The 13,440-nt window shown below is 54.3% G+C and overlaps 1 protein-coding gene across 1 annotated transcript; it reads left to right on the forward strand.

Moving 5' to 3' along the window:
• The first annotated feature begins 11,974 nt into the window (after window positions 1-11,974).
• LOC138065189 (olfactory receptor 10A4-like) lies at window positions 11,975-13,000 on the forward strand. The gene has a single exon (XM_068929401.1). It carries the CDS (start codon window positions 11,975-11,977, stop codon window positions 12,998-13,000), a length of 1,026 nt encoding a protein of 341 aa, XP_068785502.1.
• Window positions 13,001-13,440: the final 440 nt, after the last annotated feature.

The raw sequence follows: 13,440 nt of genomic DNA on the forward strand, positions 1-13,440 counted from the left end.
CTTCATGTTGAAGGGAAAGCTCAAAGCAATACTTCTGAAGGATGCTTTACCTGGAGTTCACTCAAGACTACTCTTTCCTTTCCAAGGAGCGAAGGAAACTCAGACCTTTGAGCACAGAATCACAGAATGGTTTAGGTTGGAAGGGACCTCTGGAGATCATCTAGTCCTTTGAACCTAGACCTTTGAACACCTCTGACATCTGCCCTGCTTCATGTCCCCCCTTTCCCTGGGCTGCAACCTTCAAAGCACAATGTGATCGAGCCTGCTTCCCTTGCAATTAGCCCAGAGCAGATTAAGCATATGAGCCATGTAGTCTCTCTGGGATATTTGAAATGGGTCCAAATGACATAAATAACCAAAGTCCACCATCAGAAAAGTGGAGAAAAAACAAAAACAAAAACAAAAAAACCAAGAGATTCCAAGGGAAAAACATTTATTGGAAAATGCTGTGACTGTTGGCTTAGGGCTGGTGTTCTTTCAAGAGTGCCTTGGCTCCCTGCTGGTGTTACCCCAAGAGCTTCCCCGTGTGTCTGGGCTGAGGAGCCAAGGGAAGGCAGTGAGCGGAGCACTGCCAGGGGAGGGTGCGAGTGGCAAGTGTCCTGCGTCCATCTCTTCTTGCTGGCGCTTGGTTGCATCCAGCAGAACGAGCAGCTCTGTGGGGCAGAGATGGCGTGTTTGTAGACTAGTTGTCACAGCAGAGCTCTGGCATCAGGTCAACGCCTGGTGCAGCGCTGAGTTGATCTGACAGTGCCAGAAATCCTTTCCAGTGAAGCTGCTCCCTGGGCTGATCCCTTGACCTAAACACTAGGAAGGGCAGCGGCGTCCTGCTGTCCTTTTGTGGGCTCTGTAGAACAAGCACTCACAGCTAGGGCTTGGCGGTAAAACAGGGAAAGCAAGACCAATTGTTCCTTTTTGTGATTTGTCCCCACAGCAACAGAAGGGAGATGTCCCATGATAAGGGGAGAGACTTGCCAGGAGACGGTGGCCGTTGCAGAGGAGTGTCGTGAAGGGAGTGATAAAGTGGCATGAGGTGACATGAGAGCGTCCCAGGTGAGCGCCTCCTCTGTGAAGGGCATCAGAGAAGCCTGCCTCAACGCCTGTGTTTTTGCGCAATATGGAACGGCTGAGAGCTGTTTCGCATGCGTGATGAACTAGTGGATGTTCCCAGCTCCCGCAGTGGCAGATCCGTGGGCAGAGCACCTTCCTGTAGAGAAAAGACTGTGTCCTGCAAGGCTCTTAGGTGTATGCAGAACCCGGAGAGCTCCTGGGGGTGCTCCCCAAAGCAGTGCGTGTGTTCCCCAGCAGAGTGTGGGTTCCCATCTGGTGATGGAGCTGGGACAGGCAGGTGCACACAGGATTTGTCTCCCAGCAAATCCTTCCTGAAGGGAAAGGCTTTGGGGATTTGTCCTTCCTATGGATTTGGTGTGGTGATCCAAAGAGCAGTGCAGGCAGGAGGACTCGCAGCTGTTTCTACGTGATGACCCATTGTATTTAAGTTATTGTTTATTTGTCCTGCCTTGAGGACGGACCCTGGGAAAGTGTCGGTCCCTCTTTCTGCTGCACAGACCTGTCCCAATGGCTCTGTGTCTGGAGACAGTTTGTTGCTGGCAGCTCGTGGGAGCTGCTCTGCTCCCAGCCTCCTGCTCTCTCCAAAGGGAGGGAGAGGAAGCCAGGGTGACAGGGCTGCAGGTGGGGGAAAGTCTCACTTGTCTGCCACGGGAGCGACCAGCGAGCTGCTCATCTTCCTCAAGGAGGACAAGTGGTGAGAGACGCGCCACCCAGGACACACAGTTATAAGCAGTGGATTTCATAGGCGAGACGGGAGTTGTCCCACTGTTGGCTGTGATGCAGAAATAAAGAGTTTAAGATACACAGTCACACCTGGCCAATTTGGTGTGTCCAAATGCCCTGAGTACCTCATAGGCTGGCTCTTTTACGGTTCCCCTCAAGATAGTGAACATCCAAAAGAATCCCGGTGGCAGCGCCGCCTTGGTGCAACGTCAGAAGTGGGATGTTCCCGTATCAAGGGATTGATACCGCTGGACTCCTAGTGTAGCAGCTGGAGCCTGAGTAGACAGGTGCACATCTTGCTGATGGCATTTCGGGGTAAGGTGGCCCCTGGGTGCAGCCGCGCCTCCCATTTGAGAGAAGGCAAGGGTGCCCAGGACCGTCACCTCGGCTCCTCTATTTCTATCTCCACCTTTTAGATACGGTCCAAACCGACAAGAGGAGGAGGAACTCCCATAGCAACACTGCTTAACCCTTTGCATTGAGAATTACATCATACAGGATCAACCAAACACCTGCGGGCACTAATTTTTGAAAAAATAGCCATTCATACTAGTGACACCGCAAAAGCCCTTACTGCTGAAGTATCAGCAATACAGCAAATAGTCTTGCAAAACTGGATAGCGCTTGATTTCATCCTAGCTGAAAAAGGCAGTTTTGCATCCTGATTGGTAAAAAGTTTTGTACCTTTATACCCAGATTGACAGTGAAGTGTACTGCGACATTCAGGAAATACTTGATGCTGTCAACATATTGCATCAAAGCAACAATTGGTCCTTGTGGACGTGGTTTTCTGGAATATTTGTGCCTGTAGCTGCACATCAGATGCCTCTAAGCCCGTGTTGCAGCCATGCCACACTGCTGCTGCTGCTGCACCACGCGAGAGTGGCACGCTTGCAAGGGGGAGCATCGCAAATGCAATTTCCCAAGTGCAGCAACTCCACTCAGAGCTACAGGTGTATGCTGCAATGGTTGTCCATGATGTTCTGGCAACGCTGAAGAAGCAGACCAAGTTAAAAGAAATAAAGGCAAAGGCAAGATCCTTGGAGGACGCTCCAGCAGAAAGCACTGTGGAGAGCGGGCTGGTGGAGTCACTGTCAGATGAGTGCGGTCAACCTCCGACTGCTGCTGCTTCAGGAGTGAAGTGCGGGAGGCGGGTGGCAAAAGAGCCCAGGCCAAGAGATGGGGATGAGAGCTACCTGGCACAGGACTTTCCAAGGCCAGGAGGAAAGAAAATTCCTGCAAGGAAATTAGAGAAGAGTCACCCAAGAACAAAGCTGCCACCTCTCTGCCTCCCTGGAATGGTGCTGCCTTCAGAGGCAGAAGCAGAGTTTGAAGAGGAGCTCTCGTGTAATCTCCTGCTGTCTGTTGTCCGAGGCTCTGAGCTAGGTGCTCAGAGCACGCCAGAAGGCCCTCACAAGCCCTTGTATTACCCCTCAGCATCCTCATCAAGACCTTCTCCTCCTGAGTTGGAAAGCCTGCCTAAAGCGAGGCCAGGGAGCGTGCAAGACACCTTGCCATGCATTGGCCAGCACTTCTCCAGGCAGCCCGTCCCTCCATTGGCTCCAAAGCCCCCTTCCCGCCGAGGAGCCCGGCGGAGAGCCACGCGTGTAAAGCTTGTGCTGGGTGAGCTGGAGCAATGGGAGTCAGGAGAGAGGGCGTTAGCTGGGCGGCTGGTGGAGGGTGTCCTAAGGAGGTGTGTGGCTCCAGGCTCCAGTTCTTCTGCTGACACCACTGCTGAGAACTAACAGTCAGGAAGAGATCAGAGGGAAGCGGCTAAGACTCTGGAGCAGTCGGTGGGGAAAAGAAGATGCAGGGAGCACATGAGAGAGGGCTGTGCTCCACACCACTCCTGCTGCCTTTCCTGGGCAGGAGAAGGCTCAGCACCCTGTGCACTCACTCTCCTGCCCCACTGGCTCTCTCTCCCGCCTCATCGCGTGGCACAGCCCCTCTGGCTGCCTGCCCAAGGGTCTTCCAGCAGAGCTGCTGCCCAGAACCAGAGAGTCCCCGTGATGCTCCCCCTCGACCCTCGCTGTGGAGAATAAAGAGTTTACTTCCAAGCGCTGCTTTTACGTCCTGATATTCTTTTGCTGCTCTTCACAGAATCACAGATTGGGTGAGGTTGGAAGGGACCTCTGGAGATCATCTAGTCCAAGCCCCCTGCTCAAGCAGGGTCGCCTAGAGCACGTTGCCCAGGATTGGGTCCAGGCAGGTTTTGAACATCTCCAGAGAAGGAGACTCCACAACCTCTACCTATCTACCCTCTCCCCTCATCTACCCAGTCAGTCATTCCATCCGAGAAGGCTATCAGATTGGTCAAGCATGATTTCCCCTTGATGAATCCGTGCTGACTGCTCCTGATCACCTTCTTGTCCTCCACATGCTTAGTGATGCCCTCCAGGAGGAGCTGTTCCATCACCTTTCCAGGGGTGGAGGTGAGGCTGACAGGCCTGTAGATTCCTGGCTCCTCCTTCTTGCCCTTTTGGAAGACTGGAGTGACATGGGCTTTCTTCCAGTCCTCAGGCACCTCTCCTGATCTCCAGGACCTTTCAAAGATGATGGAGAGTGGCCTAGCGATAACATCCGCCAGCTCCCTCAGCACTCATGGGTGCATCCCATCAGGTGCCATGGACTTGTGGATGTCAAGTTTGGTTAAATGATCTCTAACCCAATCCTCCTCCACCAAGGGAGAGTATTCCTTTCTCCAGACTTCCTCCCTGGTCTCCAGGGTCTGGCCTTAGCAGTAAGGATAGAAGCAAAGGCGGCATTCAGGATCTCTGCCTTCTCTGTGTCCTCTGTGGCCAGGGCCCCTGCCCCATTCAGCAGCGGGCCCGCAAACCTCAATTTCACACTACCCACCTTTATTAACTCTCTAGTTACTCAATTCACCAGTCTGCTGAGTCGTTAACTGGATAATTTCTTAGTATGACATGCCTTTGTGCAAAGTAGTTCCCTAAGCAAGGATGCAAGTGCTCATCCTTCCTCTTCTGTCACTGTGCTGATGTCCCCCGCAAGCATGGGAGCCTCAGCAGTCCAGCAGGCTGTTTGGGTGAGCTGATGTAGTTGTACCTCCCAGCTCAGATGCTTGGTCTAGACCTTCCTTACTGGTTATTTCCACTACTGGGCAGAGATCTACTTAATTCCAAAGAGTTTTGGTCTTAGCAGGTCACCCCCACAGCATGGCTGAAGCTGGAGAGTGAGCCGGGGGCATCCCCAGAGCAGCTCGTGGAACTGGTCTCCAAGCTCCAGCTGGAAAAAGCAGGACTGGTGGCACGAAAGGCAGCGGGGGATCTGGGGTGGATCTTGCTGACTGCGCTCTACACCCTGGGCGAGGTGTTGCTGATGGAGAACCAGTGAATTGGGCAGTAGGGAAATGCTCCCGAAGCCACTAAGGAGACTCGCCAGCTGACCCGAGAGGTTGTGATTGCAACCGCAGATGGAGCTGAGAAGCTGCAGCACTGGTGTCCTGTGGCCGCCCACATTGCAAGTCATCAGTGCTGACAGGGGTGGTAGTGAGAAGTCCATCCCCTGGCAGTGTGGACACTGGTGCAAAAGGTGGATTGGGATCTGGAAACTTGGGAGGGCAACATCTGGGACCCCGAGGAGCCACCTGGCAGACACCGAGCATGAGGGGGAGGCGGCTGCCCAGCCGGTGGCAGAGCAGCAGCTTACTGGACCAAATGCAGCCAGTCTGCAAGGGACCACAACGACTCGCATCATACTCCTGGTCTTCTGGGCTGATTAGTTCTGTGTGCAGACATGTCATGATTTACCATATACATGTTTACTCTAATTTAGGAGCTCGTTGCTCATTAAGCCCATGCCTGAAAGGCAAGTGTGAACCTTGCCTGCACTCTGGTGGCACCAACACCATGTCTCTGTCTGCCGGGGGTGGACAGCGTGTAGCGTGAACACCCACGGGAGAGCTGGTGAGGAGCCAGGCGCTGGCAGAGCACGTGATGGCAGCCCCAGAGCTGCTCTGTGCCCGCGGACCCCAACCCGTCGGGGCCGGACATGCATATTCTGTTCTGTCAGCCATGTCCGGGTGCTTCACAGCCAGCAGCTCCCCAAGCTTCTTCACGCAGCCAAGAGAAGGAAATAGCTCGAGTAGCTCAAAGGGGCCCTGGGGAGACGCAGAGTGAGTCCCGCCTGGGCACCGGACCTGTGTGTCCAGCAGCCTCCCAGCAGCGACCCTCCGCGTGGTGCCCAGGACTCACTGCACAGCTTGGGGTGAAAGTCCTTCCTTAAATCTACGCTGTTTGAACCCTCCAAGCATCTCTCTATGCCAGTACCCGACCCTCCCTTGTGGTCACATCCTGCTTAAAGAAACAGAAATCGGAGGCCATGCTTCTAGAGTAATTCTGCCTCTCACTGCCAAAAGTGACGTTCTGAAGTAGCTCCACCTTGCACCGATACTTCCCATATGCTGCTGGAGAGACTTTCTTTATTTCCACATTATGTCCTGGAAAGACAGATTTTGAATTTAGCACTGTGTAGGCTTGAAGGTGAGGAAGAAAAAGCAGCTGTTTCCTCATGGGCTCATTAGCATCATCACGCTTAGCAAAACCCTTCCTAGATGCCAACCTCTCCTAGCAGCCCCCTGTGGCCAGACAGAGGGGGAGAGGCAAGAATCAGCTCGTTATGGTTGCTGCGTGCTAACGAGCTCCTGGGGGACAGTCAGTGAGTGTGGAGGGCCATGTCAGGAACGCAGCTGCTGGGAGGTCTAATGGGGCCTGCTGAGGGCTGTTAGCGATGGAGCTGTTTCAGGGAATCAAAGTGTCCCTCCCTGGGGGCTGATTAGAGCAGGAAATCAGAGGCAGCGATTTCAGGGTGACAAAGCCAGGAGATAGAGAGGTCTTTGTCATGTCGCCCTTGGACGTGCCCTGTCCAGGGCCTCTCAGGCCTCTGTCATCCCCCATGCTGCCTCCGTTCCTCAGATATCCCTCAGCCTTGGCCGACACTCCCCTGGAGCCTGGCCCCAAAGACGTGGTCCCCAACACCTCCATCTGCAACCACAGAGTGATTCCCCACCCCACCAGGCCCCACTGTTGGAGCGCTGCCTCCCCATCATGAATGGCTCCCAAAGCTCCCTCACACCTGCCCCTGCTCTCTTCCATCCTCCGCTTACCAAAGAGCTTTTCTTTCGGCAACCCCCTTTCTGCCAGCCTCTCTCTCTCCCAGAAGGTTTCCTAACATGGACTCATGCTCTTCATCCACAGAAAGCATCGATGCAGGTGTATTAGATTAAAAAAAAGCAACTGAGAACCATCCTGTTCTCAGGATGGCCTTCTCACCTGAAGGGATTCTCAATGAAACCATTACCCACACTTTGATGAAGGCATCATGGGTACTGCTGAAGCAAGAGGTGGATTCCTACAGATGCTTTGTGCCTCCATGTTGCCTCCTAAGCTCAGCTGTAGTTAATGATGTCTCTGTGTAGGGATTTTATTCCAGGAGAAGTGGAGATTTTGGAACCTGATTGGAAGAAAAAAGCAAAGGGGAAGGTGACTAGTACCAGGGAGAGGTTCTGCTTGCTCGACGTGGGCAATGGCAGGCAGCACCGGGCATGAGATGGGAAAGCAGCTTGGCTGGAAAAGGTCAAAGATGGAAAAAGAAATGGATGGCCATTCTCCTGTCACAGGGCAACACACCTGACGCCTACTCCGTGACAGCTGCAGGGTAGCTCCTTGGCCTTTGCACACGCTGCCAGGAGAGTGGCACTTCCAGAGAGCAAGTGCTTTCCCCCTTCCTAGCAGGACTCTTTGCAGAGAGATGAAGTGAGATCACAGAGCTCCTCCTTGCATCCAGGGGCCATAGGGGAGGTCTGGGGACCCCTCCGATGGAGGCATCAACCCGGGAGACAGAAATGCTTGCTTGGGAGATGTTGCGGGATTCATTTCCCCCAAGATCAGTACTTGACGGGAGGGCAGCAGGATTTCAGGGCTGGGGTGGTGAGCAGCTTGAGGGAAGGGGTGATGTGGTGGCCTAATGGCTTCAGGTTTGTGAGGGGAAATGGGGGGCAGTGATGAAGGGGTTAAGGAGGGGGCCAGGGTGTTGTTACAGGGGAATCTGTGCCATGGTCAGCATGTTATGGGGTGGTTCCTGGTCTGGGTGAGAGGGCCTGTGCAGCGCCATGCACAAAGGGGCCCCCCCAGGATCATCTGGGCAGAAAGGTCTGTCCAACACCTGGCAGAATGGGAGGATGCTGTTGTGGGAGGGGGAAGAGGTCTGTGCAGCACCCAGCCAAACCTGGGGGCCCAGTCTGGGTGCCTGGGGAGTTCCCTGCTCCCCCTGCTGTGGTCTGTGTGGGGAAGGTCTGGAGCAGGGTCTGCTGGGAGGGAGCTGTGCAGGGGAGCTGAAGGATGCTCTGCACCACGTCTGAGATGGGCCTGTGCTCACTGTCCCACAAGTGCACCCTCAGGGACCCCCGGTCTGTGGGCAAGGAGCACAGAACTGGCTGGAGCAGTTACCCCTGTGTGCATCCTTTGTCGTCAGATCCTGGGTCCTGTCTGTCAGTGAGAATGAGAGCTGTGTCCCCAGTGGAGGCCCGGAAGGTTGACCCCTCAGCCTGCTGACCATCCCAGAGACCTCACAAGATGTCTGTTGGAGAAGGGCCCTCCCCTGAGAAGACCCTGCCTGAGCCGTTCATGCAAGACCCTCTGTTCTTTCCCCTAAGCCAGAAGGTTTCTGACCATCAGACTTGTGCAGGGGATTCAACAGCATGACAAGAGAGGGGGGAGGCACCAGCCCCCGGAGCAGGGGACAGCAACATCCCTCCTTCATAGTCTCCAAGGGAGGAGCAGGACATGCAGCCAGGATCTGGGGGGAGGGGCTAGCTGGCTCGATGGGGGAGGGCAGTTTTGGATTTCCTTTTCCAAAAGAGGCTCTTTTGTTTGTTTGTTTGTTTATTGTTTTTCGCCCAAGGCGAAAGGCCTCTGGCTGTGGGGCAAGACCTTCCTGCTTCAAGGGTGGGTGTTAGGTCAGATCACCTCCAAGCCTTTGCCTTGGAGGTTTACTGCACTGGTGGCTTCCCCTTCCAAAGGGCTTTAGGCCTTCAGCAGGTGTGAAAGGTCTCCTCCTCCCTGAAGGCAGGTGGGGGGCCGTTGGGGTGGAGCTCCAATGCAAAGAGGCAGCATGCTGGAGGTGGGAGCAGGGAGTGGTGTCAGGAGAGCCAGAGCTCCTGGTTGAGACTTTTAGAGGGGTTCAAGGACATGCCTGGACAGTAGTGAAAGGCTGAACAAGGCAAGAGTTGACCCCTTGCTGCTCAAGCAAAGAGTTGATGGAAGTCGCCAACATCCTTGTAAGGATCCTCACTGTTGTTCTTGTGAGGGGGTGGAGATAAGAGCAGGCATGCCCAAGGACTGGAGGAAAGTCACATTTGAAGCCCTCTTTAGAAGAGGCCAAACAAATGGTCCAAGGAACAGCAGGCTGCTCAGCCTCACTTCAGTGCCTTGGAAAATCACAGCGTGAGGGAGTCCTCTTGAAACACATTTGTGAGCAAACGGATGGGAGTAAATGGAGCAGAACGTGACTGGTAACAGTCAGCACAGGTTTCCCAGCTCTTAATCCTGCCTCACTATTGCCTTCTAGGACAGATAACTGGATTGGTGGGAGAGGGCAGAGCAGTGGATGACACGCACCTTGTCTTTAGCAAGGCTTTTGACAGGGTGTCCCAAGTCAGGATGCCATGGTGTGGATGGGTGGACAGCCAGGAGACTGAAGCACTGCTTGGCTGACTGGGCTCACAGTGCAGTGTCTGATGGGTCATCCTCTGCCTGGGGGCCATTAACAAGGGAAGTCCCTCAGGGGTCTACGCTGCTATCTGTCCATCTTTGTCACTCCCCTGGAGGAAGTCTGCAGAGGAGACTAGACTGGAGGAATACAAGTCACTGTGCTCACAGCTGGGGCAGCCATGCAGAGGGACCTTGAAAGTCTGGAGGAAGAGGTAGCATGCACTCTCATGAAATGCAGCCAAGACAAATGCCAACTCTTGCCCCTAGGGAGCAAGAACCCCTTGCAACAACACAGGCTGTGGGCAGCTTTCAGGGAACAGCAAGGGCCGGCTGCTCCCAAAGGGACGGGCAGCTGGGAGACAAACATGATAACAAGGGCAAAAAGGCAGGGGCCTCCCCAGGCAGGGCCAACCCCACCCTACCCAAGCAAAGCGAGCAGGGCACACCTGGAGATGGTAGCTGGGTTCAGCAAAGACTCCAGATCATGAGGAGAGTTCTTGGTGACGAGGCAGGTCCAAGGTCAAGCCAGGAACACAAGTCAGCAAACCAGGATCAGGCCCAATGACAGTAACCAGGGTCAGACAAGGCCCTGTAATTGCAAGGCATGTCCAGAGAGATGAGGTATATCCAAGGTCTAGCCAGAAATCCAGTCCTTGAGTCAGAGTCTGGATCGTCAAGGTCCATGGTCAGGAATGGGCAGAGCTGTAATGCCGCTGCAGACAGGCACACCTGCAGTGTAGGTCGAGATGGGACTTTAGGCCCAGACCTGACCAAGTGGGCTCCAGTGCCATGCGCAGGAGGTTTGTGGAGGCCCCTGGTGTGGCTGATCAGGGCCTAGAAGGCCTGTTTAGCTCAGGCCACCAGGGCTCTCTCAACCTGAGCAAGGCAGTGAACAGACAGGTGTCTGCAGGCAGGTGAGGGGAATCCCATTCACAGCATCTCTCCTGACTTTGCATTGTGAGTTAGGAGGAGTCCTGAGGACTTCTCTGCCTCAGCTTCCCTTTTAAAGGAGCATGCCCCAGAGTTTGAGTGAGCAGAGTTATGGTGCAAGCTGTATGCCAGAAGTGTTCACAAAGTTTCCAGCAGCTCAGAGGTTTCAGTCTCCTTGGAGAGCCAATTAGGCATTGCTGCCTCTCTGCAGTGCCTTGGGAGAGACCAGCTGCAGCAGGAGCCTTCAGAGACTCCTGAAGTGCTTTCAACCCCAGGACACTGCAGAGAGCAGGGGGGATTCAACTGCTGCTGGACACAACCGCAGGAGGAGTTGAAGAAAGATGGCAAGGGCAGAGCAATGCCTGAGAGCTGGGTTGTGGTTTGCTGAGAGCTCAGGGAAGAGAAGGACGTGGTGGGCAAGAAGCAGAGGGTGAGACCCCGACCTCCATCATCATTGCCCAACACCATCAGTGCAGAGGTCACCACCTCATCCGGAGGCCTGCAGCTTTGTGTTGTGTCTTCTGAGTCAGGTCTGTTCCTTTCTGGCTGGGGAGGCTTTGCACGGTGGCATCTATGGGTGAGGAAAGTGATGGGCATGTCCTTTGCTGGGTGTCTTCTACTCCAGCTCCCCCTTCCCTACACTCATTTCTCCTGATGCCCTTGTTAGCAGAGGAGAGTGCTGGCGAGCTTGTTGGTTTGTGCAGAGTTAGTTGTGCCTTTGCTGCCCCTGAGCCAGCCCAGAGCCCCACGAGCACAGCTGGCAGTGCTGAGGTCCAGCTGCTGGGCTGTGCCACCAGGCAGCCCCAAGCCCCTCCCAAACCATTGCTTGGAGGGGCATCTACACCAAGGGAATGATCTCCCCTGTCCTCTTCCCTCCTGCCCTGCTCCCAATCTCTCCTCCTCACATTGAGTGATTCGCTCAGGTGTCCATCTTCTCTCAGGTCCAGCTCCCTTTTCTCTCTCAAGCCCACACAAAGGCTCTCTGAGAGCTCTCTGAGGAAGTCCTGCTGCACAGTGCTGGGGATGTCCACTCCTGAGCCACGCACTGTCGAAGGAAGCACACGCCCTGTCCTTCCAAAAACAACTGCTTCGGAGAGCTGAGGTCAGCCGTTTGGTGCAGGGCCCATGCTCCTGCCCTGAGGAAAAGGGCACCTGGCATGATGTGCTTGCAGAAAGGGGTCTCCTGGCCTGCTAGGAACGGTGGCTACTATTCAGAACAACTTTGGGTGCCAGAAAGACACTGTCACAGTCGGAGTGAATGCTTTCTCTCCTCTGCCTCTACTCCAAGCAGGAAAGGAGCACCTCCGAGGGGCAGCTCACAGATGCATGGCTTAACTCCCTGGAAACCCCTAGTTCCCTCCTTTCAGTAGTCATGGGGGCCCTAAAGGGAACACCAATGCGGTCAGGGAAGTGCCAGGCTCCGTGTTTTCTCTGACAGCCACTTCCTTCCTGATCCTTCTGCACAAGAAAGAAGGAAAGAAACAGATGTTTTTTCTTGTAGGTTGCCTCGTTGGGAAAGAGGAATGAGGGACCTGTGGCGCTCTGTGGAGAAAGGGGAATGGGAGAATTGCACATTGCCAAAGGAGTTTCTCCTGCTGGGAATGGGGAATGTTGTCTCCTCGCTCCAGGCACCACTCTTCCTCCTCTCGCTCATCATCTACTCAGGAACGATGGTCGCAAACATCCTCATTGTTGTGCTGGTGGTGGCAGACCGGCACCTGCACACCCCCATGTACTTCTTCCTGGGCAATCTGTCCTCCTTGGAGACCTGCTACAGCTCCACCATCCTGCCCCGGCTGCTGGCCAGCTTCCTGACTGGAGACAGCACCATCTCTGCTCATGGCTGCATGACTCAGTTCTATTTCTTTGTTGCGTTGGCAGTTAGTGAGTGTTACCTGCTGGCCATGATGTCCTACGATCGGTACTTGGCCATATGCCAGCCCCTGCTCTATGCAAGCCTCATGACCTGGAAGGTCTCTCTACAGCTGGCAGCAGCCTCTTGGCTAGTGGGACTCCTTATCTCTACCGTAGTCACTTCTTTCTTATCCCACTTAAGGTTTTGTGGCCCCAATGTTATTGACCACTTCTTCTGTGATTTCACACCATTGCTGGAGCTCGCCTGCAGTGACACCAGGCTGGTCACACTACTGGTTTCCATCATAGCTGTCCTGGATACAGTCTTCCCCTTCCTGTTCACACTGGCCTCCTACATGTGCATCATAGCTGCCATCCTGAGGATCCCGTCCAGTGTGGGCAGGCAGAAGGCCTTCTCCACCTGCTCCTCTCACCTCATCGTTGTCTCTGTTTTCTACGGCACCCTCATCATTGTCTACCTGATGCCCAGAACCCTCCAGCTGAGGCAGCTCAACAAAGTGTTCTCCTTTTTCTACACCGTCCTCACACCCCTGGTCAACCCCCTCATCTACAGCCTGCGCAACAGGGAGGTCAGGGCGGCCCTGAGGAAAGGGCTCCGCAGAGCTTTGGCCAACTCCAAGAGCTCCGAGTATTGCTGTGCCAGGGTGGTAAAACCCCCTCGGGTGCATACGTGACCCACCAAGGAGACAATGGGGGAAGGTGTGTGCTCCCCACCAGGAACCCCTCAAGGAGTATGTGTTTTGTGAGGTTGAAATGGAAAGGGAGGGAAGAGGTCATTAGAAAAAACCAAATATTTCTCCAGGTCATCTAATACAAGTCTGATGAAAAAGATGTGTGTATATGTGTGTTTCTAGATGGTTAAGGTGACTTGAGACAAATCCCACACCTAGAGCTATGACCCTTTAATAAGCCCCAATAGTGAAACCCCTGTCATGTCCAGTGATTTCACATCTTGGCTAATATCCCAGTTTACTGCCCCTACCATTTCCCAGCCGCGGAGCTTCCTTTCCCATCTCTGCAAGGGCAAGTGGTCTTTTCTCCTTCCTTTAGACAAGATTAACTGACGCAGTGCTGATCTGCCGGAAGGAAGGGGAATGGGAGGGAAGGGTGGGAA

The sequence above is a fragment of the Struthio camelus genome, unplaced genomic scaffold (genome assembly GCF_040807025.1).
Source record: "Struthio camelus isolate bStrCam1 unplaced genomic scaffold, bStrCam1.hap1 HAP1_SCAFFOLD_48, whole genome shotgun sequence".
NCBI classification, from domain to species: Eukaryota; Metazoa; Chordata; class Aves; order Struthioniformes; family Struthionidae; genus Struthio; species Struthio camelus.

What these genes read in the sequence shown, in the direction of transcription:
- LOC138065189 (XM_068929401.1), top strand. Translation starts at nt 11,975, where the DNA reads ATGAGGGACCTGTGGCGCTCTGTGGAGAAAGGGGAATGGGAGAATTGC.